Source organism: Xyrauchen texanus, chromosome 48 (genome assembly GCF_025860055.1).
Source record: "Xyrauchen texanus isolate HMW12.3.18 chromosome 48, RBS_HiC_50CHRs, whole genome shotgun sequence".
NCBI lineage: Eukaryota > Metazoa > Chordata > Actinopteri > Cypriniformes > Catostomidae > Xyrauchen > Xyrauchen texanus.
The window spans coordinates 27,114,457-27,141,677 of NC_068323.1; the positions used below are offsets into that span (position 1 = coordinate 27,114,457).

The 27,221-nt window shown below is 39.3% G+C and overlaps 1 protein-coding gene across 2 annotated transcripts in view; it reads right to left on the reverse strand.

Moving 5' to 3' along the window:
* tasora (transcription activation suppressor a) overlaps positions 1–26,784 on the reverse strand; it is an 88,147-nt gene extending 61,363 nt beyond the window's left edge. For both annotated transcript variants that reach the window (XM_052121691.1, XM_052121690.1), the window contains exons 1-2: positions 26,457–26,784; positions 1,817–1,962 (exon numbers count right to left, since the gene is read on the reverse strand). In XM_052121691.1, coding sequence (XP_051977651.1) covers positions 1,817–1,962; positions 26,457–26,712 — 402 coding nt within the window. In that variant the 5' untranslated portion in view covers positions 26,713–26,784. The remainder of the gene's footprint in view (positions 1–1,816; positions 1,963–26,456) is intronic.
* Between the last annotated feature and the right edge of the window lie 437 nt (positions 26,785–27,221).

Genomic DNA, 27,221 nt, shown 5'->3' on the forward strand with positions numbered 1-27,221 from the left:
AGTTGATTTGCTGAAGGGTTACTGGCAGGTGCCTTTGACATCTCGGGCATAGGAAATAACAGATTTTATTATTTCCTCAGGGTTATACTCGTATTCTGTTATGAGTTTTGGGTTGCAAAATGCTCCAGCAACCTTTCAAAGGTTAATGAACAGTGTAGTCTCTGGTTTGGAGGGCTGTGCCGTTTATTTGGACGATATTATCGTTTATAGTGACAGCTGGGATCAGCATGTGAACAGTGTCCGAACCTTGTTCCAGCGTCTAATGGAGGCTAGGTTGACTAAACCTGTCCAAATGAGAGTTTGCTCGCGCAACGGTCTCCTATTTGGAAAAGGAGGTAGGTCAGGGTCGAGTGCGTCTTAAAGTGCTCACAATAGAAAATTTCCCTACGCCCTGTAGGAAGGAGCTGATGAGATGTTTTGGGATGGCTGGCTACTAGCGAAGATTGTCCATAATTTTTCACCTGTCGCTTGTCCTTTAACTAGCTGCCCCCACGACCCGACATTGGATAAGTGGTTGAAGATGGATGGATGGATGGATGAAGAACAGAAGAGTTCTGTTAAGTTTGAGTGGTCTTCGCAATGTCAACGAGCATTTGAGAATATGAAACTGTTGATGTCTGCTGCTCCTGTGTGACAAAGTAATCGTCCATTCCAAATCCTCCATTCATTGCAGAGTCCAAGCCAACGGTTGATTAGATGGATTCTTTTGTTACAGTCTTATACTGTGAGGATTGAACACATTAATGGGGCTGATAATGTCATGGAGTGGTGGTGGCATAGTGGGCTAAAGCACATAACTGTTAATCAGAAGGTCGCTGGTTCGATCGCCATGGCCACCACCATTGTGTCCTTGAGCAAGGCACTTAACTCCAGGTTGCTCCAGGGGGATTGTCCCTGTAATAAGTGCACTGTAAGTCGCTTGGGATAAAAGCATCTGCCAAATGCATAAATGAAATGAGTAAATGAATGTATTAGCTAATACCCTGTCACGTGCGCCTGTGGTGGAGTGATGAGGTGGATATATGTATATGTGAATATATGTATACACTACTGTATTATATTGTTGTGGGGTGGGGCGTGACTTAAGCGCACCTGAAACTTTTCATGGCACCTCATTTAAACAACGTGCAGACATGAATTGGTGGCTCCTAAGCTGTTACTCTGGCAGTTTGCCAGAGCCGCGCTCTGGTTTTGGGAACCTTTGTTTTGGTTTAAATAAATAATTTTTGGGTTAATAATATCCAAAGTCCGCAATTCACTCCATCGGCTGAATAGTTTAGGGTCCATCGCTTGAATAGTTTGATCCTGAACAATGTGTGAAACACTGGCTTCCTGCAAAAAAAGAGGAAAAGAAGGCCAAACTACACTGTATGTCCAAGAGACACTGACATAATAATGGTCAGTGACACTGGCTCAGTGTCCGAGTAAAGAACACTTCTTCATGACTGTATATAGTTCTCAAGTTGGAAAAGCAATTTGGTTCCCACTCTTGGTGGTAAACATTGATGATTCATGAAAATCAGTTCCAAGGACATTCTAAATCATCAGATGCTGAAAAAGGAGGGCAGATGACAGTAAGGCAAAAAGTGTTTGAAAGCTTAAAGTTTTAGAGCAATATTATTTAGCACTTAAAAAAAATTGCAGCCATGTGGATTTTATGTCTGGAGCCCAGAGTACACATTCTACCATATATATAATTAGTTTTAATCTTTCATTCATTCATTCATTCTTGACTTTAGAGAAAAGACATTTACATTTGGAAACCCATCTCACAAAATACAGCACAAGTAACAAAAAAAAAAAAAAAAGTCCTCACGTCTTTCTCCAGTGTGTCATTGTGGACGAGGCGAGGATTGGAGTACTCATACATCCCCGTGGATGAAGAATCCTTGTAACTGGAGGTGAGAATCTGCAGAATGTCGGTGAACTCTCTTGATTCCATAGAAACATACTGAAACAAAGCTGTGAATCAAGAGCAAGACTTAGTATAATACGAACAGACACTGTCCTTCTGATAATCGATAATGAAAATCATGGACAACAAATTTCATTATCGATGCACGGAGCACAGTAAAGCTCTTCACTTCAGAAATCATAAGCATGCAATTTAATGTGGACCGGTTGCTGCATCAGATGCGTTGTCAGAGGGCTTGTGCTTATGTGCTTCAGAGCTGTTTATCTTTAGTGCATAAATTAGCCTACAGGTTACTTCTTTATTTTCTCTATTTCATATTGTCTACATGTTTTGAACAGACTAGAGGTGGGCATGAGTACTCTGATGTGGCAGCAATGATTGATCATGAAAATTATGATAGATGGTGATCATGCATGATGTGAATTTATACTTAATTCAAAATTCAGTGACAATTTCCTGAAAACTAAACACAAATGTGTCAAAGAGGGAGCTTATTTTTAATTTTGAGATTGATTAGAGTTGTGATTTTGAGGGGTAAATTGATTGTCAGAGACATCTCACAGCAACCAAACTGATAAACAACGCAGCAATGCTATCATTACAATAATCAAAAGTGTAATTAACCGTGTTTTGAATACCTGTCTCTGAAAACATTTGAATGTTTGTCATTTACTGTAACCCTCCGTGTTACATTTACAAGTTTGCATGATGTAACGCACACCTGCATCTCTACGAAAAGGGAGTTGAAGATTTCTGCACAAGTTTACAATTTAGAAGTCCAATATAGTGTAATTCTGTTGCACTTTCCCCAGTTGAAAGGAAGTTCTGATTCTCCTAGTTGAATGGAATGCTTCATGAATCACAGCAAGAAAAATACGGAGCAACGCAGCTTTCCCCACAGGCGCAAACACTTGACACACAGGCATGTGTGCTGTAGCAGAGCATATAGAGCAGGTGAGTGTTTCAAACAGCTAGACAGAGCTAAATGAAACAGAATGCAGCATCTTCAAAACTGATCTTCAACTTAACACGAAAAAAAAAAAAAAGCAAAAGGTTATGGCGTCGTTTATTGACTGTCTGAAAACAGATGGTTCAGACAGTCAATAAAAAACACTTATGAACATTACTAAGGTAACCTGAAGGAAAAACAGACAGATGTGCGTTGTGCACACTCTTTCAGAGTTGGGCAGCGAATCTTCACATAATGACAAAATATGATGCATTATATTTTGATTAAGCAATCTTTTGTACATTTTGAAACAGATAATTTTATAACAGTCAAAAGACATTTTGTGAGACATGTTATTATATATACAGTTATGTATAGAGGTCGACCGATTAATCGGCCGGCCGATTAATCTGCCGATTTTTTGCATTTTTTACATAATCGGCATCGGCCAACATCCACGCATATCAAACCGATTATTAGGCAGGCGTATCTGTGGGCAGCCTAGTGTTGTTGTGGAACATGTGTTCGACGCACACTGCCCCTAGAGTCATTTTCCAGCAGAGTGAGCAGACCTCATTCAGTGCCTAAGGAAGGAGCTAAGTTCCTTGGAGAAAACAGTAAGGGTTAAATTTGTATAACTTCTTTAGATTTAATTAAAAACTTTTGATATGTTACTGCCAACTTCAAGAAAAAAACGTGACAAACGCGATAGTTGACATGACGTTCGGCTACTTTGGATATTGATAGCGTAGTTGAAGTAGCATTATCACAGCAGAAGGGTTGCTATCATGTCACAATAAGGAAGCAAGAATTTTGCAATTACAGACAGTGAATCTGAGACTTTTATTTGTTCTGTTTGTGTGTCTTATATTTGAGAGGGTTGTCACTCAATGCAGATAAATAAGAAATAAAAATATACCAACGCAGTATAGGCTGTTGAAGGACTGGCTTTGGTAAGCTCGGACGTTATCGGTTCTGCTGTCGGTACTGGAGAAATTAAGAAAATACATTCTTTATTGCTATAAAGAGAATGTTATTTTATCTCGCCAGCCATTTCTATGTATAATAATATGAAACCATTTGTCTGTGATGCAATTCAGCTATTCGCAGTCAGAGAGAGAGAGAGAGAGAGAGAGAGAGAGAGAGAGAGAGAGAGAGAGAGAGAGAGAGAGAGAGAGAGAACTCGCTCACGCGGTGCCACAGCGAGCACAACACAGCCCTGCTAAATGAGTGACAGAACTAAACATTCAAACATAGCCTGGTTTAGATCTGTGATTATTAGTCTGATTTTATTTTAGATTTTGCCTTCCAAAGAATATAAAAAGAATATTTATTTATACATAAGCCGCATTCTGTCTAGCACAACTTCCTTCCCTTCACAGCGGTGCACTGACATTTCTCCCTAAAACTCAAACTTAACGTCAGAATCAGCACGATCGGTGATTGTTGTAAAATGCTACTGTTGCTAAATTGCGGGACGCGTTTAATAATAAAAAGAGCGCAAGAGATACCGTTCCCAAGGCAGCGCGCGCTCCAAAACACACCGCAAAGAGACGAGCAAAGTATAGACTACTTTGGGTTTCATGCGTCTAAACGATCAACTATACACAAAAATATGTCAAAACGACAGGCTTGGAGATTCACTTAAACACAGTTTATGTCTTAAATGGACGTAGTTATGGAAATAGTTGGGGAGAAAACATGCTGCATCAGGAGCCTATTAGATCTGAACTCGGTCTTAAAAGGGAAGCTGTCTAACAAACACGCTGACGATTGAGCCATTACTGCGAATCAAACAACAAAAAGGCAAAGAGAAAATCACTTACAGCTCTTGAATGAATAACTTATGCATTAATAAGCATTAATCTATCTATGATAAACTATGCAGTGTTATTTTACAATTGATTACTTTATTAGATTTCTTTTTAGACCACACCTGAACAGTAATGTTAGACCTTCCTGAAATAAAATTATATATAACAAAAAGAACCGTTAAGAATACCGTTAAAGTACCGGCTCGATAAGCAGTATCGGTAAGATAGTAATACCATTAAAACCTTAACGATACCCATCCCTAGTTATGCCTGTGCTTCTCTTGGATGCTCTGAATATTGGATTACGTGTCTGGATTGCCCCTTAATTAAAGCTGCATTTGGATCTCAACCTTCGTGTCTCGGAGCAGTTCGTAACACCTGCTTTATTTAATATATTTGTTATACATTATTTATACAATATGTTTTTATATTATACATTTTTAATTTTAAGTTTACAAGTGCAGATTGGTCAAGTGTTCAATAAATGTATTTGTTAAGTAATTATTTGTGTTACATTTTATCTTTCAAATAAAAGGTTCAAATAAGAGGTTAAAAACAAGCACATATCGGCCAAATATCGGCCAAAATAAATCGGCAGCATTAATCGGCCGACCCGGATTTCAAAAGATCGGCATCGGCCTGAAAAAACCAATATCGGTCGACCTCTAGTTATGTACGTCATTCCCCTTTCAATACTCGAGTAATTTGTTTGTGTACTCGAGAAGACAAAACGACCAAAATGCCCATCCCTATTACAGATGGAGCACGAAGTCTTGTTTGAGCTCAAGAAGCTAAATAAATATTTTCATTTAATGTGGTTATCCAGTTTATTCATTTTCTTTATTTGACGGCATCAATCTTTTTGAGCATCACTCAGTCCTGCACTAGCTCCGGATAGTTGTCAAATCACTCTTTTCAAATACAAAGTAATGCTGTTAAATACAAAGGAAATAAAATCAAATTAATCTCTTAATTTCAATTCTTTATTATTCCTCACCCAGTTTGTTCATCTGACTCCAGATAAATGGCTTTTTTTATTTTTAAGTAATCAAAAACAGTGACATTTTGGAGCAACTTCCAAAAATGGCCACCGAACCTTGCTAGCAAATGTTCCCAAATATCAAGAACAAAACATTTGACTGGCTCCAAATAAAAAGTAAAATGACACCAACAAATGTGCAAATCAACTTTTTTCTTTTGTTTGTCCTTTTTAAAATTTCAAAATAAAATAGTAAGAGGGCTTATATGGTACGGGCTTAACTGGGTCACTTCCCCTATACACTCACTGCACACTTTATAAGAAATACCTGTACATTAGGGTTGTGCCAATAGATGATCTCAATATAATATAATATATATATGTATGTATGTGGTTATCTAGTAACTTTCTCCAGCTAAACAATGATAAGACTGAAATGATTATTTTTGGTTCTGCTGAATCTAGAAGCGTTCTTGCTAACAAGCTTGGCCAACACTTCCACCATGTTAATTCACATGTGAGGAATCTTGGTGTCATTACAGATTCTGACTTGGCTTAGTCCGACAAATAAATTCAGTAGTGAAAAATCGTTTCAGTTACGAATGATTACAAAATTTAAATCAGTTTTATCTTTTCAAGACCTGGAGACTGTTATTTCATGCTTTCATCACCTCTCGATTGGATTAATGTAATTCTCTTTATGTTGGTCTTCCTCAATCCTCTCTTTTCAGTCTTCAACTGGTTAAAAATGCTGCAGCCAGATTTTTGACATCATCTAAAAAAAGGGATCATATTATACCAATCCTGGCCTCTCTGCACTGGCTTCCTGTTTATTTTAGGATTCAATTTAAAATACTGTTGTTTGTTTTTAAGGCTCTTAATAACCAGGCCCCATCATATATTAGGGATTTAATACAGCCATACTTGCCAACTAGGTCTTTAAGATCTGAAGACAAAATGTTATTGCATATTCCTCGGTCAAGTTGTATACGCAAGGGTGATAGAGCATTTGCAGTTGCTGCCCATAGGCTATGGAATCAGCTACCACTTGACATTAGACAAGCTTCATCACTGTCTATTTTTAAACATAGGCATAAAACGCATTTTTATTCTCTAGCATTTTGCAGTATTAAATGAGATCAATAAAAAAAAAAAAAAAGACAATGTATTGTATATTCATCTGTACAGCACTTCGGTCAGCTTTGCTGTGTTTGAGTGTGCTTTAGAAATAAATTTTACTTTACTTTTTTTATTAGAGATGCACCGATCGACTGGCCATGGGGAGCGTATTGGACACTTTTCAGATCTTTGGAATTGTTTTGTTAGACGAGTAATAAAGAGAAAAAGGTCCATTTATAAAAATAGTGGAAAATGACATCTGTTATATAAAGCAACTCATTTGCAGTTGATATTTCTACCTCTGTCTAGTCACAGAGCACTTTATTTTGAGAGTTGTTTAAGTGAGAGAAGATCCTGTAACTTGTAATTTCCTGGGAAATTGTAATGTTTAATCATTTATTTTTGTCACGATTGACGGTGAAGGCAGACACGGGACGAGGATCTATTTGCAGCGATATTTATTTAAATAAAAAGGCAACACGAAAAAACACGAACAAAGGAAACATCCACGATGGGAAAAGGTCAAACAAAACACGGAAGGCAAACAAAGGGTTAACAAAACACGGAAGGCTTACAGAAGGGGTAACCGGGGAATAAACCAGACAGAGAGCATGGATAATAGGCGTCCACATACATCAAAGACCGACAGGGGAATGGAGAAACAAACAGGGTTAAATACAGCGACACAGGAGGATAACAAACGATATTCAGGTGCAGACAATAACGCAGTGGTGATGAGGGCCGGGAACCATGGGAAATGTAGTTTGTACACAGACAGTGAAACACGGGGCGGACAACAAGGAAAACGTGACATGGAACGTGAAAAGTGGCATGTGAAACAGAAAACACGGGGCAGACAACACAGGAACGTCACAGTTTAATTATGAAAATACAATTTTGCATTGAAGAAAGGTAGATTTTTTTGTATATGTGGTCAATAATAGCTCTTAGAAAGAAAATCGATATCGGCAGGTCACACTTGCAAAAAAAATCGGAAATCGAAATCGGCCAAGAAAATTGCAATCGGTGAATCTCTATTTTATTAATTTTTTTATCACTTCATTATTTTAATTGCTTTTTAGTTTTATTTGGAGTGCAATTTGGAAATGTATTTGATTTAAGATTTTTTTTAAATAAATTGATAAAATTTTCAATGCAAAATTACTACAGCAAGAATATTCACCAATCCCTCAGTCCGGGGGTTGCAGTTGTAATGGAGAGATATATATATATATATATATATATATCGTGAAGGGAACAAAATGTATTTATTCACACACATGAATAAATTATTCCCAGACAAAGAAATACCCGACCAGTAGAGAATGCACAGATGAAGTTGGTTCTTTGCCAAAGAGATGTTGCCCTTCACAACTGTTGTAAAGCCATCTTTCAAAAAGTTGAAAACACATTTTAATTGCACTTAATTTTTTTCCAGTTTCTTTTAAATTTGTAGTTAAAATAAATAAAAAAATACAATTAAAAGTTTGAAATCAAGGTGTCTTCCTTTATTGTGTAAGCTTAACCCTAACCCTGCTAACCTAGCATCCAACCAGCGGTAATACCGGTGTTCGTCAGTTTGAACTCTACTGCTGTACTACCAATAAAAATACTCTTTCAGAAAGAGTGTTCTCTTAAAAAGATTCAATAAGACTAAATAAAATAAATAAATACAGTGAAACAATTTTTTTGGAACACAATAAGCAGGAGCTTGTTGCTCACTTAAACAACGCTGTGTTAATGGTTCAGCAACGGGGGAAGAAAAGGAATGACAGAAATAATTATTGTCAATGGGGTGGTCTCTTGTGTTCTCTTAAAGTGACCAATGACATTCTTTTACTGAGGAACTGACAAGACGTCAAGCTGATCGGAATGTTTTCATCTGCAATTACACTCAGCTGCTTATCACAAACACAGACTACACTAAAACGACGAATGCATTTAGAAAGCGGAGGCACAGTCTGTTTTAACTGAAAGCTACATATAAACGCATGCATTCTACGGCAAGCTTCGAGGGGATAAATACACAAATCACACTCTTTCACAATTGTTTATGGTCCTGCTGTTATTTCAGTGAGCTCCATGTGACAGGAAACCCAAGAGAAAGAGTTGCAAGTTTCAATGTGCCACCATTTTAATCAGCAAGTGTCAAACCACTGAGATGAAGAGCAAGACTTTAGCAAAACAGTAAGCATGTAACAGTAAGTGTGACAGCAGGGCCCAACGCTAAGTGCTTCAGATTTTCACTGGCCCCAACACAAAAATGACAAATCGCTGTTTTTACCATCATGGCTTTAAAAAATATGTCCAAAGATAAATATTTTTACATATCTTGTGTTTTTAATACAATGTCCACCAGGTGCCAGGTAGCTCAGCGAGTAAAGACATTGACTACAACCCCTGGAAACGCAAGTTTGAATCAAGGGCATGCTGAGTGACTCCAGCCAGGTCTCCCAAGCAACCAAAATGGCCCGGTTGCTAAGGAGGGTAACCCTCCTTAAGGTAGAGTCACATGGGGTAACCTTGTAACTGCTATAATATGGTTCTCGCTCTCGGTTGGGCGCGTGGCGATTTGTGCGTGGATGCCTCGGAGAATACTGTGAAGCCTCCACACACGCTACATCTCCGTGGTAACATGATCAACAAGCAACGTGATAATATGCACGGATTGATGGTCTCAGACGCAGAGGCAACTGAGAATGCCACCACGAGGACTTAAGAGCACATTGGGAATTGGGCATTCCGAATTCGGGAGAAAAATACAAGAAACAACTAAAACGATAGAGAAAAGAAAAAAAACAATGTCCCCCTTATGATATGATTTATGCCTTATGTAATCCCATATATGCGCATTACAGATATAAATTCATGAATACATCATAATAACTTCAGCCGTCCTGCCATTTACACATGTGCTTTTAAGCAGGGTTTCCGTTGTCCGGTAATTACCGGACATTGGCCGGTAAAAAAATTAAATGTCCGACAAAATTACATCTGTCCGGTCAAATTGTCCGATTAAAATTGCCTAATAATCCCGTCCCCCTAACACAATCTGAATTTGAGAATAAGCCTAAAATGTATAAAGCAAAAATACACCGATCTCTTGCTATGTTATAAAGGAACAGGCTCTATCGTTTGAAAGTTATTAAACAACATCGCATGCTGCATTTCAAATAAAGCGCACACCTAAAACGGCTGCAATATAGACCTAAACAACGAACGATTGAGTGAGACGTTTCAAATATGGCCAGGCCCAGGCAGACTAGCTTTAAAAGCTTTTTTCAGAGGCCAGACGATGGTGAATCAGGAACATCTCATTATAGATAGATCAGTGCTTCTAATCCGCGCATTCGGTGCTGTTTTTTTCTCTATCATCAAAACTGAATAGCCTATGTTCATCAGTGCATGGTTACAGTCTATATCAAGCAGGGACACGTTTGTGTGCATTTTATTTTGTGATTTCACCGGAATTAATAGAGAGTCTCCACAACGGCGATAGATTGAAACGCGCGTCCTAGTGGAGATTGCGCAACTGATAGCAGCGGACACGAGCGCTCGCTTGATTTCAAAAACAACAGATTTTAGCGCTAGATCTCTTATTTAATAACGGACTAAATGAATGATCTGCTAGTTAACTGGAGATGTTTTATTTATTTGTATTAGGTACATCCGTGCCTCAATGTTTCAAAAAGTGAATGTGTGTGAAACCACAGTAAAAAACAATTGGCGTTGATTGACGCCAATCGGACGTTCATGTTTTTTTTTCCGTCTATTTGAAAGTTAAGCTAATAATAATATGTTGCATTCTATACGGCCTGATTATGTCATTTTTTAAGTTACATAGACTGCCTCCAGTTTTCCTCAACTTGACTAATTAAGAGGCGATATATTTGACCGGCATATCATCAAAATGTCCGTAAAACGAAACCTCTGCCGGTCACTTTGACCGGCACCATTTTTTTCTAGCGGAAACTCTGCTTTTAAGCCAAGAGTTCTGTGGAGGAGTTGATGGGTCTTCGGTCACCCGATTAATAAGCAACTTTTGCCTGTGTATTGTTTTCACAAGAAAGAAAGATTTGATTATTGGCTGAGAGAACAGAGTTGGTACTAAATCGGTTGTGATGTGGATAGATATTAGGCCTAATCTGTGAATTAATGTGTATATAACATTTCATAATCACAATTAGTGGTAGACCGTTTTAACGCCAAAGTGGATAAATAGGCTGATATTAGGGCTGTTCGAGCAATTTTGTTGTATAGTTCTCTAACCCCCAAAAATTAGTAACCGATTACTCGTTAATCAAAATGCTTATTTAAAAGTTCTTTATTAACAAACTTTCCCAAGAATGGTTTCAAAATAATTTAAGTTAAACAAACTATGCCTTTCTTTGGGGAAAAATGAAATCAACAACCTCCATTAATAAAAAAAAAAAAAGAAAAAGATTTTAAAATAACAAATCTAATAAGCTAATCTTGTGGCAGCAGGCAATGCATAAAATTATGCAGATATGGATCAGGAGCTTTGGTTAATGTTCACATCAACCATCAGAATGGGGACAAATGTAATCTCGGTGATTTCGACCATCGCATGATTGTTGGTGCCAGATGTGCTGGTTTCAGTATTTCTGGAACTACTGATCTCCTGGGATTTTCACGCACAACTGTCTCTAGAATTTACTCCAAATGGTGCCAAAAACAAAAAACATTCAGTGAGGGGCAGTTCTGTGGACAGAAACACCTTGTTGATGAGAGAGGTCAAAGGGGAATAGTCAGAATGGTTCGCGCAGACAAAAACACTACGATAACTCAGATAACGATCTGTACAATTGTGGTGAGAAGAATAACATCTCAGAATGCACAACACGTCAAACCTTGAAGAGGATGGGCAACAACAGCATCATTTCACATCAAGTGGCAAAAGTAGGCTTTTTATCAAATGCTTTTTCAGAAATTTAACAAACATAGGGCCTATTTACACTAGGTCACTTCATGCGTTTTTACTGATCAAATTACTATCCAATTGAAAAAGCACATTTCATTTAAACTTGGCAACATCAACGTGTCTCAACCAAATGGATATGAATCCAATCTTTCAACCAAGAAAATGTAAAAGATATGATTTATTATTTGATTCCAACTGTATTGAATAGTGCGCTTGTGTCTCTGTTTGTGTGCACACTGTGTATCCCATTCATAAACTGGTCTGATAAACTCCAACTTGCTTGTATCTTTCCACAATTAAAGCAGATCCTCGTCTGCTGGTTTGCATGACTCCAAAAAGAACAGAATACAAATAGAGCAGAATTAAATAAGAACCCATAACAAATTACCTCACTTGGCTTTGCTTTGTATCATCTTCTCTCATCCAACACCTCAACAAAACACATCCACAGCGCCTCCCAGTGGACTCAATTGTAACAGCGAGATTTGGTATGAGATTCAGAGGAAAAATACAATATCATTCAGCGCTGCTCACGGTGACAGCAGGCAGAATGGAAAATTAATTTGCGATAATCCAGGTGTTTTTAATACTCAAGTATCTATTGCAGAGTGAGTACTCAATTACTCAATTACTCAATTACTCTTGCACATCCCTAGCCGATAATAAAAAAAAATATATATATTATTTAGAAAAATAAAGACACCTAGATAAAACAGATGTAATTCATGAACCTCACAAAACTTGTGCAAATCCTGCGGTTTTTGTTTTCTACAAGCACTCTATACATATCTTCCTCTTCATCATGCATTCTGTCAGCTTGGATCAAAAATGTGTCTCTGAATTGCAAATGTTGCATGACGGTCAGTCCGTAATTCTCCAAGCAGGCAATTAGGGGTGAGAAAACCAAGCTGTCAGGAGACTATTGCTAGCTGGATCTGCACTAGTGCTTGAGAGCAACTTTAAAGCAAAAGTGCTTTGCATATGCAAATACGTAAAAAATGTAAAAGTAATATTCCCCTTTTTTTGCCAATGTGTGAACGGCTTGTAACGCAACTTAACAAATTAGCCCCTAGGTTGCCTATTAAAGCCTGTAGACTAATTTTCATGCGAAGGGAGGGGGGTTGCTTTTGCCGGGAAAAATCCAAAGGATGTGACTTATGTACGCTCTGAGAGCCTTGCCTCAGACAGTAATAGCTTCTCTTCCGCTATTCACCAGTATCAACAGACAGTCTGTAAAACAAGGTAACGTTATCTTAGAGATGGAATCCAGCAAACACGTGGCTCCCAGCACAACACCGACTCCTACACAAACTCAATAGTAAGTAAAAAAAAAAAAACTTTTATCAAATGAATCCTGTCTGGCTAATCGGGAACGTGATCATGGTCAATAAAAAATGTTGGCAGGGCATTTGATTCCTGGAGTGACCTTTGTTTGGTTTTGGGAATCAAAACCGACCCTGAATTGGTGTTCTTCTTATTGGACAGGTAAACTTACATAACAGCAAAGCATGAGAAATGTGCATGAGGATTGATCTGTGTAATTTTAATTATGCTACCTCGTCTGTCAGCATGATGCCGGTGAATCACGTTCAGTCTCTTTATACGTTATTGCTTTGGCTGATGCACGCTCACTCACATCCCTATGGAGTGTGTGCATGAGCACGAGTAACAGGTAGCTGGCTGCAGTTTACTATGGCACAGGTGTCATTAATAACAAGGGTTTTTGAATCTTACATTCTGCACCTTTAAGTAAATGTAATTTTACAGTTTTTCTCAATCGCTTTGGCTCATTTTTTGAAACAGTCTTAACATTCTCTAAACTGTAAGTGCAATTGTCACAACTGTTTTATGGGACATCACAACTCTATTCTATGTCTGCTAAATGTAGTAACACACCCAAAACATTTAACTCATGCTTCAAAACCTAGTTATTGTGCCAGTAAATTGGCCAATGCCACCAAAATGGAAAGGTTTTTTTTTTGTCATCATGTGAGCCGTACTGGTCAAAATGTTTAGATGTTCTTTCACCATGGCAGTCAATCCTGGAAATGTCTGTTATATACACATTTAATTTTTGTTCGGCTTACTGTACTATACAAGAATGTCAGTTGTCTAAATGAATGCTACTGTGTATCACACTGAGCTTTTTAGATACCGATTAAAAGGTAAATGTTTACTAGGAAAAGTCAATACTGTAGTACACAGAAAAAGGATATGCTATTGTATACAGTAAATGCAACAATTAAAAAAAATTCCATCTCATAGATATTTATGGAATATACATGCATGTCTGACAGATTTTGATAATTGAATAGATCATTTTGCATGTGATGACTCAAACGATGAAAGGATGTTTAGAAGTTGTGAAGATTGACAATTTCACTGAGAATCAACTGCAAGCCATGTGCATTTAGTTATTGTGCAAACTGTAGACAATTATACTGCATGATACAACTCAACTCTGCTGGCTCATTTGGGGTTTTCCACTGTGGATATTACCTGATACTTTTTTTAGTACCACCTCGGACGAGGTTCCAAGTGATCCGATGCTAAATGTGATGTCAAAATCCTGCAGATCACTGATTGGTCAGGGAGAACGCTCACTATCAGCATGACTGGATTTCGGACACGTGACATCAACCCGCTACTTTTAAAGTTAGTAACAGTGATAGCAGTATCATTTGTTCACGCGACATTTGAATTGTGAAAAAAGAAATGGCTGTGCGCAAACCGCATCGTGGTTTATAAACGAGGTGCAGACGGTCCACTCATTAGCGAGGAGCGAAAAGTTTAAGTCTCTCAGGAAGTGTCCCAGCTGTTGGCCGCACACGGCTACCACCTGACCTACAAACAGTGTGGGGAAAAGTAAAAAAAAATTAAAAGGGACTACAGAAACATCAAGGAAAAGTGGAAGTGGTTTGAGGGAGAGTGCCCTGGTGCCACTATGGAGGATGGTATGTTTTGTTATGTTAACTCTATACTCTGCTTGAAAGCTTCACTTTATTTAGTTGACTAGCTACTGGAAAGCTTGCTTCTAAAACAACCAATTTAACTGTTACACTTGTGAAAAAAAAAAATCACTATGCATTGTGTTATTGCTTTGGTCAGTTTGTGCCATGTTTAAAATTATGTCACGGCAGTAGAGGCGGCGCAACTATGACGATCAGCCTATAATCACACCCACGTTGATGCAGTACAAAACTGCAGTAGAAATGCAAGCTCAGAAAAGTAAATCGAGTAGAGTTGAGGCGAGTCGAACGTAACGAGCAGTGGAAAAGTGCCATTTCACACATGTGCCAAAACATGTGTAGTTTGCTTAAATTAATAAGAAATTTAAATCTGGTGTGAAAAAGAAAAAAAAATGTTCAGAGATTTCAACTATGTTTTGAAAAACATTATTCTCATTCGAGAATTCAGCCAAAGCGATTGAGAAAAAATTTAACTGTGCACTGTATGGACAATTACTTTGATTCATTTTTTTTTTTTTTTTTTTTGTTTTTAAGAAAATGTCAACCATGCCATCCATGGTTGCTAGATGACTGTGAGCACTGTTGTTATTTCCTTCTTTCTAATATGTGAACAATTTCTTTATGTGCCAATAAATGACAAAATTGGATGGCTTAACAGGAACCACACTCAAAAAAATGATTTTAGCTCTTTGTTCAATTTCTTTAATTAAAATGAGCACATACAACACAACTCTTCATAGAAATCATTCCAGCTTAAATTAATTAGGTGTAATCAATGTAATTTAAAAAAAATTAGGTTTACCAAAAAAAATTTAATTGAGTCAACATGTATATTTTTCGTTCGTCTTAAACCGGTCATCATATACGTCATCAACGGAACGAAAACTTTGACGCATGCGCAGATCATCAGAAGCAGAAGAGTGACAGGTAAGTGGTAATCACCATCCATATACTTTTGTAAATTATTTAACAAATAAATGTGCTTTATTGTTATCTTGTTGCATACCAGAAAGAAAATGTACTTTCAGTATGAAAAATAGCTGGTAATAGTGTCGTTTTGTAGATGACGTTAGTTTCAGCTAACGTTACATGTGGTGCATTCATTCATATGCAATATTCAAATTCAATCATTATTTTTTTTTACTAAAAGTAACATATAGCATGATGAATCTTGATGTATAATAGGAACAGTGGACAGAAAACCCTGTTAATATATTCAGTGCCGTGATAATGTAACTTATGATATCAAGGGCATAACCGTCACAGACACGTTAATTAAAAATAGCCAGATTGTCTCCCCGATATTTGAAATTGTTGCTCTGCATTCAGCTGTAATTAGGATGACAAAAAGGTTTGAAAGTTATATTTTAGGCTGTTTTTCCTCAAACCTATAACTGCTCGTCAATGTCAAAATGATTGAGATTACCAATCAAATTAAAGCAGACAGAGCTCATTCCAGTGAACGTTGAAAGAAAACGAGGTCAGATTTGATGTATCGAAGCATTTAATATGATAACGTATCATAATGCAAACTACACAGGGTCTGAAATGAACGGGGGTTGTAGCAAAAAAATCCACCTAATTAAACAAGATGCATCACAAATTGAAGGTAAAAGGGAAAAACATTCCCCACACAAATGAAACTAACGTTACAGTTGTTGCGATTAAAGTGAAATGAGACGTGATTGATGTTAATTCACGGCATTATATTTAGATCTGCACACGTTTGTGTGTGTTTTCGTGCAGAGTTTGGAATCGAGGAATTGACTCCTAAAGAGTCGATTCCTCGACTCTGAATAGCCTCAGAGTCAGGATCGATTCCAGCACAGGAATCGACTCACGCTGTCGACTCTGTTGCTGTGTCAGAAATAATTGAAGCGAGGAATTTAGACACTGGCGTATTTCACCGCGTCAGAGAGCTGTCGCAGAAACATTGTCACGTGCATTTATCCTAACTTTACATCGATTACATTAGAAATAGTTAACTGTAATAATGACTATAGTTTATACATACACCAGATTGAGAAGCCTGGGATGCCCTGAAGTTACAGTAAATGCCCTTAAACACAAACCAGAAGGAACGTCCAGCCCTGCCTATGGGATAAAAAAGCCTAAGAAGGCAGAAGTGAACTACTGTCCAGGATTTCCTGCAGGTGAAACACCAGAAAGCCAGGAAAAGATGAGGGTGGATCTTCTTGCTGAACTGAAGAAAAAAAACAATGATGAAACCGAGAGGAAGATGATGGACATGACTTTTGCTTACAGAAGGCATGAGATTGTCCATGATTCCCCTTTAGTCGCAGCCTTCAAAAGCAGATGGCCTGCTCTTTTTCAAGTGCGCGAGGTAAGTGATTTGATGTTTCCTTTCTATCAGAGCTGTCGTAGTCTATGTTGAATTGCCCATAAACAAGACCTCTCTAACTTATGTCTTTAGATAAATGCTGAATTTCGTCGGATCAAAACAGTTCCTTTACAATCCAAGTTCCTGTCACAACTGGATCGGTTTTCTGATGATCTGCTAAAGGTGTTTACCAAAAGGGGTGGAGTAGTCATTAAAAGGATTCAGGATGTGATGTTGCCAATGTCTCAGGTTATATTGTTTTTATTTGTTTGTTTTACTAAATTGCTTTCTTCTACAACAAGCTATTTTTGTAATGCTCGGTAGTGCATAAGGGCTGATGTGTATTTTATAGGAGGGTGTTATGTAAATTAAATGTACATAACCAACACTAAACAAATCTTTAATACAATATATTGTGACAGCATGAGAGGGTCAGAATCTTTAGTGTGTGCAAGTTCCCAGTAAACACCACTTCAACAGTCTCTTCAGTATGTCGGTGTATTTAATAATTTAACAAAAGGTTTACAACTTAAATCTCTTCAGCTCAAAAGTAACTTATTCGTCTTTGTTTCACAGAGGTATGCGTCCTTTCTCCAACCACACACTCCAACAGTTTCTCACACCCACTATTAGAGCCTCGTGCTGGTCTCATTAGCTGCAGCTGTACTCTCAAAGCAGCCTGGGTTTTGTAGTCCTTAACAGACGGCCATCTTGCTCCAGCCATCTGAGGGCCATGTATCTGCCCTCTACAACACGGCCTCTCATGATGCCACATACCCCCCTCCTCTGCTCTGAGGCTCTTGGTTGGCAGGCCCCTGTGAAGAGGACATCCTTGCGAGAGAGGGCATCAGCGTTTCCATGGCATCGACCAGGCCTGTGGACAACAGAGAAATTGAAAGCTTGCAGACTTAAAAACCATCTAGTTATTCTGCTGTTGCTCTCCTTGTTCCGGGCCATCCATTGCAGAGGTGCATGGTCTGTCATTAATACAAATTTCCTCCCCAATAGGTAGTACTTGAGTGCCTCTAGTGCCCATTTAATAGCCAGGCACTCTTTCTCAATTGTGGCATAGATTTTCTCGTGCTTTGCCAGTTTCCTACTGATATAGAGCACAGGATGTTCCTCAGCCTTTATGTGTTTGAGAAAGGACTGCTCCTAGACCCCCTCAGAGGCATCAGTCTGCACCAGGAATTCTTTTGTGAAGTCTGGGGATTTCAAAATCGGCCTGGAACACAACATCCTCTTTAACCGGGAAAAGGCCTCCTCTGCCTCTTTGCTCCACCTTACCAGTCTGGAGTGTCTGTTAGTGGTTAGCTCTGTAATGGGTGCAACCAGACTTGAAAAGTTAGGCACAAATCTCCTATAATAGTTGGCTAGGCCAAGGAAGGACTTTACCTGTCTTTTGGTTTGTGGCCTAGGCCAGTTCTGAATGGCCCCAACTTTGGCTTCCTGAGGTTGTACTACACCCCTGCCTATTGTATAGCCCAGATACTCAGTTTCACCGTAGGCAATTTTACATTTTTTGGGGTTTGCAGTCAAGCCCGCCTCTCTGAGGGAATCCAGCACCTTCTGCACCATTCCAAGATGGCTTTCCCAGTCTGTGCTGTGGATTACCACATCATCTAAATAAGCAGCAGCATACTGCTGGTGGGGTTGAAGAACACGGTTCATGAGCCTTTGGAAGGTGGCTGGGGCCCCATGAAGGCCAAAGGGTAGATGAGTATAATGGTATAGCCCTTCTGGTATTGCAAATGCAGTCTTCTCTTTGGAATCTGAAGATAAGGGAACTTGCCAGTAGCCTTTTGTCAGATCTAGTGTTGAAATGAAGCGTGCTTTACCTAGCCTGTCAATCAATTCATCAATGTGGGGCATAGGGTATGCATCAAACTTTGAGATCTCATTTAACTTCCTAAAGTCATTGCAGAACCTTACTGTGCCATCGGGCTTGGGGACCATCACTATAGGGCTCGACCATGCACTCTGCGACTCCTCTATAACCCCTAACTTAAGCATTTCCCTCACCTCGTCCTTAACGGCTTCTCGTCTGGCCTCTGGGATTCTGTAAGGCAGCTGCTGTACAATTTTCCCTGGGACAGTATGGATCTCATGCTGGACCACTTGAGTATGGCCTGGGACTGGGGAAAAACATCTTTGTTACGATCCACTAACTCCATTACTTCCTGTCTTTGCTGTGGGTTCAGATCTGGGTTCACACGGACTTCTTCTCATGGTGGATCACTGGATTTCCTTGGGGAAGAGAACACACCATCGGCGTCTCTAGGGTGCCAACGTTTCAAGAGGTTGGCGTGGTATATTTGATCAGGCTTTCTCTTGCCTGTTTGCTTAACCCTGTAATTGACCTCCCCTACCCTCTCTATGACCTCAAAGGGTCCCTGCCATGTGGCTAGGAATTTGCACTCTACTGTGGGCACCAGCACTAACACTCGGTCTCCTGGGTGAAACTCTCTAGGTTGAGCTGGGCGGTTATATATAGCTTGTTGTTCCTGTTGCGCTTTCTCCATATGTTCTCTTACCATAGGGTAAATGGCTGCCATTCTGTTTCTCATTTCCCCCACATGATCAATGAACGACCTATGGGGGCAAGGCTGTTCTTCCCACGCTTCCTTTGCTATATCCAGCAGACCCCTTGGCTTGTATGGGTACAAAAGTTCAAAAGGGGCTGAACCCTGTAGAGGCTTGTGGTACTTCTCTAATTGAGAACAACAGATAGGGTAAGAGTTGATCCCAGTTTCTGCCATCCGTGTCAATGGTTTTACTGAAGCATTTGCTTAAGGGTCTTATTAAAACGCTCCACAAGGCCGTCTGTCTGTGGATGGTACACTGATGTTCTTATTTGCTTTATCTTTAGGAGGGTGCAGAGCTCTTTCATTACACGAGACATGAATGGGGTCCCCTGGTCTGTAAGAATTTCTTTTGGGATACCCACTCTAGTACTAATCAGAAATAATTCTTTGGCAATTTGTTTTGCTGTAGCTTTCCTTAACGGCACCGCTTCAGGGTAGCGGGTTGCATAGTCTATCATCACCAAAATATATTGGTGACCCCTGCTGCTCCTCGGAAGAGGCCCCACAATGTCCATCCCAATCCTCTCAAAGGGGGTTTCGATGATGGGTAAAGGAATCAAGGGACTTCGAAAATTAGGTTTTGGAGCTGACTGCTGACACTCCGGACAACTACGGCAGTAGTTCTCTACTTCCTTATGCACACCAGGCCAAAAGAACCGTTTTAACACTCTTTTCTTTGGTTTTTCCACACCTAAATGTGCCCCAAGCAGATGAGTGTGGGCTAGTTGCAGTACTGTGGCCCTATGAATTTGAGGTACCAGCAACTGCTCTACAGTCTCCTCCCCTCTTTTTTTATTTGGTAGAGCAACCCATTCTTAATTGCAAAATATGGGTACACTAGTGGAAGATTACTGGGAACTATTCCATCAACCACTTTCACATTTTTCAAAGCATTAACGAGTGTAGGGTCATTCAGTTGGGCTGTTCCATACTGGCCTGTTAAACTCTGGTGCCCTGGCACTTCTGGACCGCTATCACTCCCTTGGGTTGACCCCAGCTCCTCGGGTTCCGTCTGTAACTGTACCCTGTTTTGAGTGATGGGCTGTGGTGGTGGCTCATCTGCTTGTTCTGAGGCCGACTCCGTCTCTTCCAGGTTGTCTCCTCTATACGTCCGTGTCTGCACTGGAAGGCAATGGTGTGTTAGAGTTTGGACATTTTGACTTGCCTGATTTATTATATTTTGTCTGATTTTACCCCTGTGCGCTGGGGTTCTCTTGCTCTCTTTGTTTGTACGTCTTGCCACAACATGTGAAACACAGGAAAATCTCGTCCAATTAACACCTGTACTGGCAGGGATCCCACCACCCCAGCTCGAACTTCATACTTCCCTCTAGTCGTGACTAGTGTTACTGCAGATGTGGGGTATGTACAGGTGTCACCATGCACACACCGACACTGGAACTGGGTTTTCTAGTGAGATTTGCTTTGGGTTGACCAAGGATTGGTGCACCAGGGTAATCATGCTTCCAGAGTCCAGCAATGCCTCTACATCTTGACTATTTAGTGATACAGGGCATGTCATAGGTTGGAACACAGAGTTACCCAATAAAGCAGCAAAAAGGTTATTTTTCAAGCCACTTGAAGACTCAGCCGTCGGCATAGGCTCATCTGTTTGGTTGCATTGCCATGAAATGTGTCCCACTTCCCCACACTTGTAACAGGATCTCAGTTTATACAATGTACTTTCGACTGGCGAATCTTGCTGGCTGGACCCTTTCCCCTGTGGACTAGCCCATCTGGGAGTAGGGGCTCTAGGGAAAAACTTTTGTTGGGGCTGCACACTGGTTGGGAACCGTGAGTTCAGCATTTCTGCACTGGCTTGGTATCTTTCAACTTCTATCAATTTTTGGGGTGAATTTGGGTTATTCAGACAGACAAATCGTTTTGCTTCAGCGGGTAGGGCTCTTACAAATCTATCCATCACCAAGGAATCAACCACTTCTGTTGCTGAGTGCCTATCAGGCTCTAACCATTTCTTCACCAGACGCATTAATTCGTGCATCTGTGTACGGGGTGGCTGTTCTTTCTTGAAGCACCATGCATGGAACCTCTGGGCCCTTCCGAATTCTGTAAGCCCACTGCGACTTAATATTTCTTTCTTTAAGGAGTCATAACTATTGGCCAAGTTTGGGTCTAGATCTAGGAAGGCTTTCTGTGATTCTCCAGACAAAAAAGGTGCCAATAATTTGGCCCATTGAGCTCTTGGCCATTTTTCTCTGAGAGCGGTTGTCTCAAAGGCATGCAAGTAAGCTTCAACATCATCATTCTCTCCCATTTTAGGAATAAAGTCACTAGCCCGTATCCTGCTAACATCTTGGGCTTGTTTCATTTCCAATTCTTTAACTTTAAGGTTATTAGCCCGCCTCTGTTCCTCCAGCAAACCAGCTTGGATTTGCTGCTGCACTTTATTACTCTCTATCATTGTTTTCAGTAACTCTTCCATCTTAGAATCAATTGATTGTGTACTTGGCTTAGCAAACAGGCTTGTGAGGTCCTCCACGTCACTCTGGAACATCAGCAGTCATCCACTTGCCCGCATTCTCCACCAAATGTGACAGCATGAGAGGGTCAGAATCTTTAGTGTGTGCAAGTTCCCAGTAAACACCACTTCAACAGTCTCTTCAGTATGTCGGTGTATTTAATAATTTAACAAAAGGTTTACAACTTAACTCTCTTCAGCTCAAAAGTAACTTATTCGTCTTTGTTTCACAGAGGTATGCGTCCTTTCTCCAACCACCCACTATTAGAGCCTCGTGCTGGTCTCATTAGCTGCAGCTGTACTCTCAAAGCAGCCTGGGTTTTGTAGTCCTTAACAGATGGCCATCTTGCTCCAGCCATCTGAGGGTCATGTATCTGCCCTCTAGAACACGCCCTCTCATGATGCCACAATATCATTATGTCTGTATTCTCAGAATGGCACCATAGAGACCAAGCGAGAGTGCATTCTCAAGGGGCTATGCATCTACCTGAATGAAGATCCACATAATCTGGTGAAGTAGTATTTGGTGAGTTGGAGTTCTCTTTCATCAAAAGCAAATAATCACTAATAACGAACTTGAACGTGCAAAAGACGCAACGTGAACAGAGCCTAAAACGGTTTGGTTTGTTTAAAAGCAGAGCCTCTTTCTTTTGATAAATATTTTATCCAGAAATGCATACAACAAAATATTTTGGATACCATTAAAGTTTTGTGAAAATTATAAAAAACACTGGCTGGCAACTTTATTTAAAGGACAAGTTTGTCCATTTTACACTTAAAGCCCTGTTTTAAGATCATTTCTGATGAAATAGAACGGTTAAGATTGAAATTTGGACAGATGCTACTGGGCCGAGAATCTTCGCTTTCTGTGGTAGCACCCCCCCACTTCCACAATGGTTGCATAGGTGCACTGATAGAATCATTCATAAAACGCATTAAACTTTAGTTTACAAAGACGTGAAACTCACCGTGTGGTCTGGGGTGTTCACTGATATACTCACACAAAAATCGCTGCAAAAGATGCTTTCCAACAGGTGTTTTACCATTCGTTGTAAAACTGTGGACCTATTTTTCCAAACACCTCACACCCGTACATTCTTCCGTTGAGAGCTTGAATAATAGACACTCCGGCGGTGGAGTAATACCGTACCTCAGAACATACAACACCTTTTGCAGCGATTTTTGTGTGAGCTTATCAGTGAACACCCCAGACCACTCGGTGAGTTTCACGTCTTTGTAAACTAAAGTTTAATGCGTTTTATGAAGGATTGTTCCAGTGCACCTATGCAACCATTGTGGAGGTGGGGGGGTGCTACCACAGAAACAGAAAATTCTCGGGACAGCAGCATCTGTCCAAATTTCAATCTTAACCGTTCTATTTCATCAGAAACGATCTTAAAGGCTTTAAGTGTAAACTACCGAACTTGTCCTTTAAAAAAATCTGGTAGGGAGAGTTAAGGTAAGTAGTAAATACACAGCAGCGCTTCCAGGTTCTACGGCAGAACGCCGGCTCACCATTGGGTGATGCTGTTCCCGTGAGCACCATGGCGCCTGTGTGTGATTCTGACGAAGGAGCTATAATGAGGTGGAGTTCTGACGTAGAACTTGGAAGCGCTGCAGTGCATTTACTACATCCACAGTGTAGGAGACTGACACAGATTAGAAGAAATTGTTGAATAAAGTCATTATTTGGGGGTTTTTTGCACACAAAATGTATTCTTGTCACTTCATAACATTTTGATTGAACTACTGTCGTCACATGGACTATTGTGTCTTTACTACCTTTGGGCCTTGAAAGTTGCAATCATGTTGCTGTATATTGATGGTTCAGAAATCCTTTGGATTTCATCAAAAAAATATTAATTTGTGTTCTGAAGATGATTGAAAGGCGTGTTTGGAATGACATGAGGGAGAGGAATTAATGACAGAATTAATTTTTTGGTGAACTATCCCTTTAATGCCTGTGCGTTTGATTATTTTACAAGACAGATTGGCCAATTAGAATATGAGTCACATACTGTATACAGCATATTTTCTGGAAGTCCTCATTTTTTTATATGTAATATAATTTAATTGTATTTATTTTTTATTCCCGAAGGATGTTAACTTTGAGAGCGCAGAGGCGGACATCAGTAATGGGAATCTATGTGGTAAAGCATGAATTTGCAGAGGCAACAGAAGACCCTGAAGATGTCGGCATTGTGCTGGAAGGTGTGGAGGTACTCTCTTGTTTAGGTAATGTAGCAATGGCTACAGCCATGCTACTTGGACTGATTTACTCTTTAAATCTTACCTACCCAAAAGAGCTCCGTTATACATTTGAAGTGCTCCAGAAGGTAATCCTGGAGCTAGACTCCAATAAGTTGTCTGGAAAAGCACAGGCACTGAAGACAAAACTCTTCACTTAGATGTTTACCTTTGTGTTCATGGTTAAGTTATATGTGAATGTTTTAATTTTTCTGAGCAGATTTTAAGTTTCTCAATTGGATTTCAATTCATTTAATTGGCATTCTCATGTAACCATATGAACAAATGGAAATGCTGGTTTATCCTTGATTGTATGTTGTATTGGCATTGGCATTTTTGCACTGTAAGCAGAGCACTGTGATTTTGTTTCTTCTTGATCACTCATGTAACTGGCAGTCTTGTGTTTAGAGTTAGGAACAAAAGGAAATGCTGGATTACATTCTTTAGCATCGTGTTCTTGTTGCATTGGCATTTTTTGCACTGTGAGCAGAGGTGATAAAAGTCTCACTCATTTAATTGCTACTGTTTTAATTGGTAATGTTTACAGTAATAAACAAAAGGAAATGCTGTTATATTCTCTTGTGTGCTCATGCATGTTTTATTTACATTGTCATTTTTTAACTTAGTGAACGATTCTATTGCCTTGTTTGCAAAACATATTGACTTTCTTCATAGTAGACTAACCTCACGTAGACAAGTAATATTTATTGTTACTATGTAAAAAGTGGTTTTAATTTAATTGAACAGAAGTATTTAACTTTCATTGGAAGTAACTAGAGTCAAGTTAGCTAAAATTATAATGTTGGCAATTTCATCTAGTAGGCAGGACAAAAATGTATGTTGTTGACATGGCTTTGTTAGATATATTAGACATGACACAATTAAATGTAGTTAACAGGGCATTATTTTTTAGAGTAGGCATGGCAAAATTAGACATAGTTAACCTGAAAAGATTTTCTCTATTAGGGATGGCGAAACTTTATCTAGTAGGAATGACACAGTTTTATTTAGAAGTCTTGACTAAATTAATTCAAGTTCATACAACAAGATTACAACAAATCATATCAAACAAATTAGATCTTGTTGGAACAATGTAACTACATTTCGTGGAAAAGCTTTCCTTAATTTAATTAAGTTCGTTCAACAAATTTTTTTTTTAAGTGCAGAAAAAAAAAATGCTACACGAATTTTCAATGGTGGGTGAAATTGAGTAAATATAGTGCTAAATAAAAGTCCATTCTTTTTTTCCTCTTGCAATTTTATGTACTCTATAACTGTATGATATATTGGCCACCTTGCTCTCTGTATATCAACATTGGCCATTAAAAAACCCATATCGGTTGACCACTAATCACAACACTACTTTGCGTGAATCCATAAAATTGTTATAAAAAAAAATCAAACAGGAACTGAATGACTTTCATGATGTACAGTTCCCTTAATGATTAAACATCTGCATTCTTCTGCTAATACTTTTAAAGTGTTTCCAGTACCAATACTGAATCTACAGCACCATGGCAAAATAAATTAGTCTGATTCCAAACTAATAGAAGGAACAGAATATCTGAAAGTATTGAAAATATTTTTATAATATTCTTGAAATTATTATTATTCATGCAAGTCCTCAAATGTTTGTATGGAATATTTCAGAAGAATGTATATTAAAAATATCTGAAAAAAAACTTCAATTATTTAATATTAAAGAGCAAAATGGAATAAAACAGCCAGCAGATATTTTTTAAATCATAACCTACGTTGTGCCCCATTTCATCTTAACATGCAGCTAGAGGATTAAGAGAGTAAAATGAATCAATGTGCCCCAGGTGGCTATAAGGGTGCGGTATATCAAACTGTAACCTGCTGAGGGAGGGTGCGGGTGGGCACACACCAACAACAAAGGACATCATTACCTCATGAACCTCTGTCAGTCTCTGGGTTGATGGACCTATGCCTCCATACCTGTCATAAATCAGTGAGCTGCATACCTACATTATTTTGGAGCATCATAGGCTCAGAATACTCAGAAAGTTTGTCTATAGGCAAGTAGAACACAATATTTTGAAAAAGCGTGAGTTTCTTGAGTCCAATAGCGGATTAAAATAAACGGGCCAGCATACCTCTCTTCTCCCGGCTCTTTCGGGGGATTTGGAAGTTGAGTCGCGGGGGCTCTTCGGTGGGTTTCGGGGCCCATGACACTGTCTTGACGCGTCTCTCTTCATCTGGACCTTCCACGCATCCATACTCTTCCTCGCTGCCAACATATTGGCTCCGTACAGACGCGGCGGCATTCTCTCTCTCTTTCTCACTGAATTTCGCTCCTCGGTGCTCCATCGCCGCTTTATTCACGAGCTCCAGACGTTCATTAGAAGACATCGATAGTGAGAGCCGCGTGGGGTATTTGTCTGCTGAAAGCGCTCACACAGACACGCATATAAAAACACTCACATGTACATGCCCACTCTCACACACCCGCTATGTGTGACTGTGCGCATTTCGCCGCAGCGCCATCCAGCGGGCGCCATGATAATACTGCAGGCGCGAGTTTCCAAATGATTATTTCATAACCTTAAAACCTTTCCAAGGGAAACCGAGGCTAGTTGTAGTCTTTTTAATACAGTAAATATTTATCAGGTTATGTTAACATTATACGTTAAATAATGCAGCGAAATATATAGCCGAGTTACAAACAAAAATATCAAATAATTGTTTTGGTCAACAAATTTTGTCATTGTATAAATGTATAACATTTAAAACACAAGTGAGAACCTGTGCTGACCTGACATTTATGAAATAGGCCTATTGTCCTTCAAACATTTAACTGATAATTGCCTGAATATATTGTACGGAAAATTATGAAAGATTAAAAATAGAGAATTGTGCAT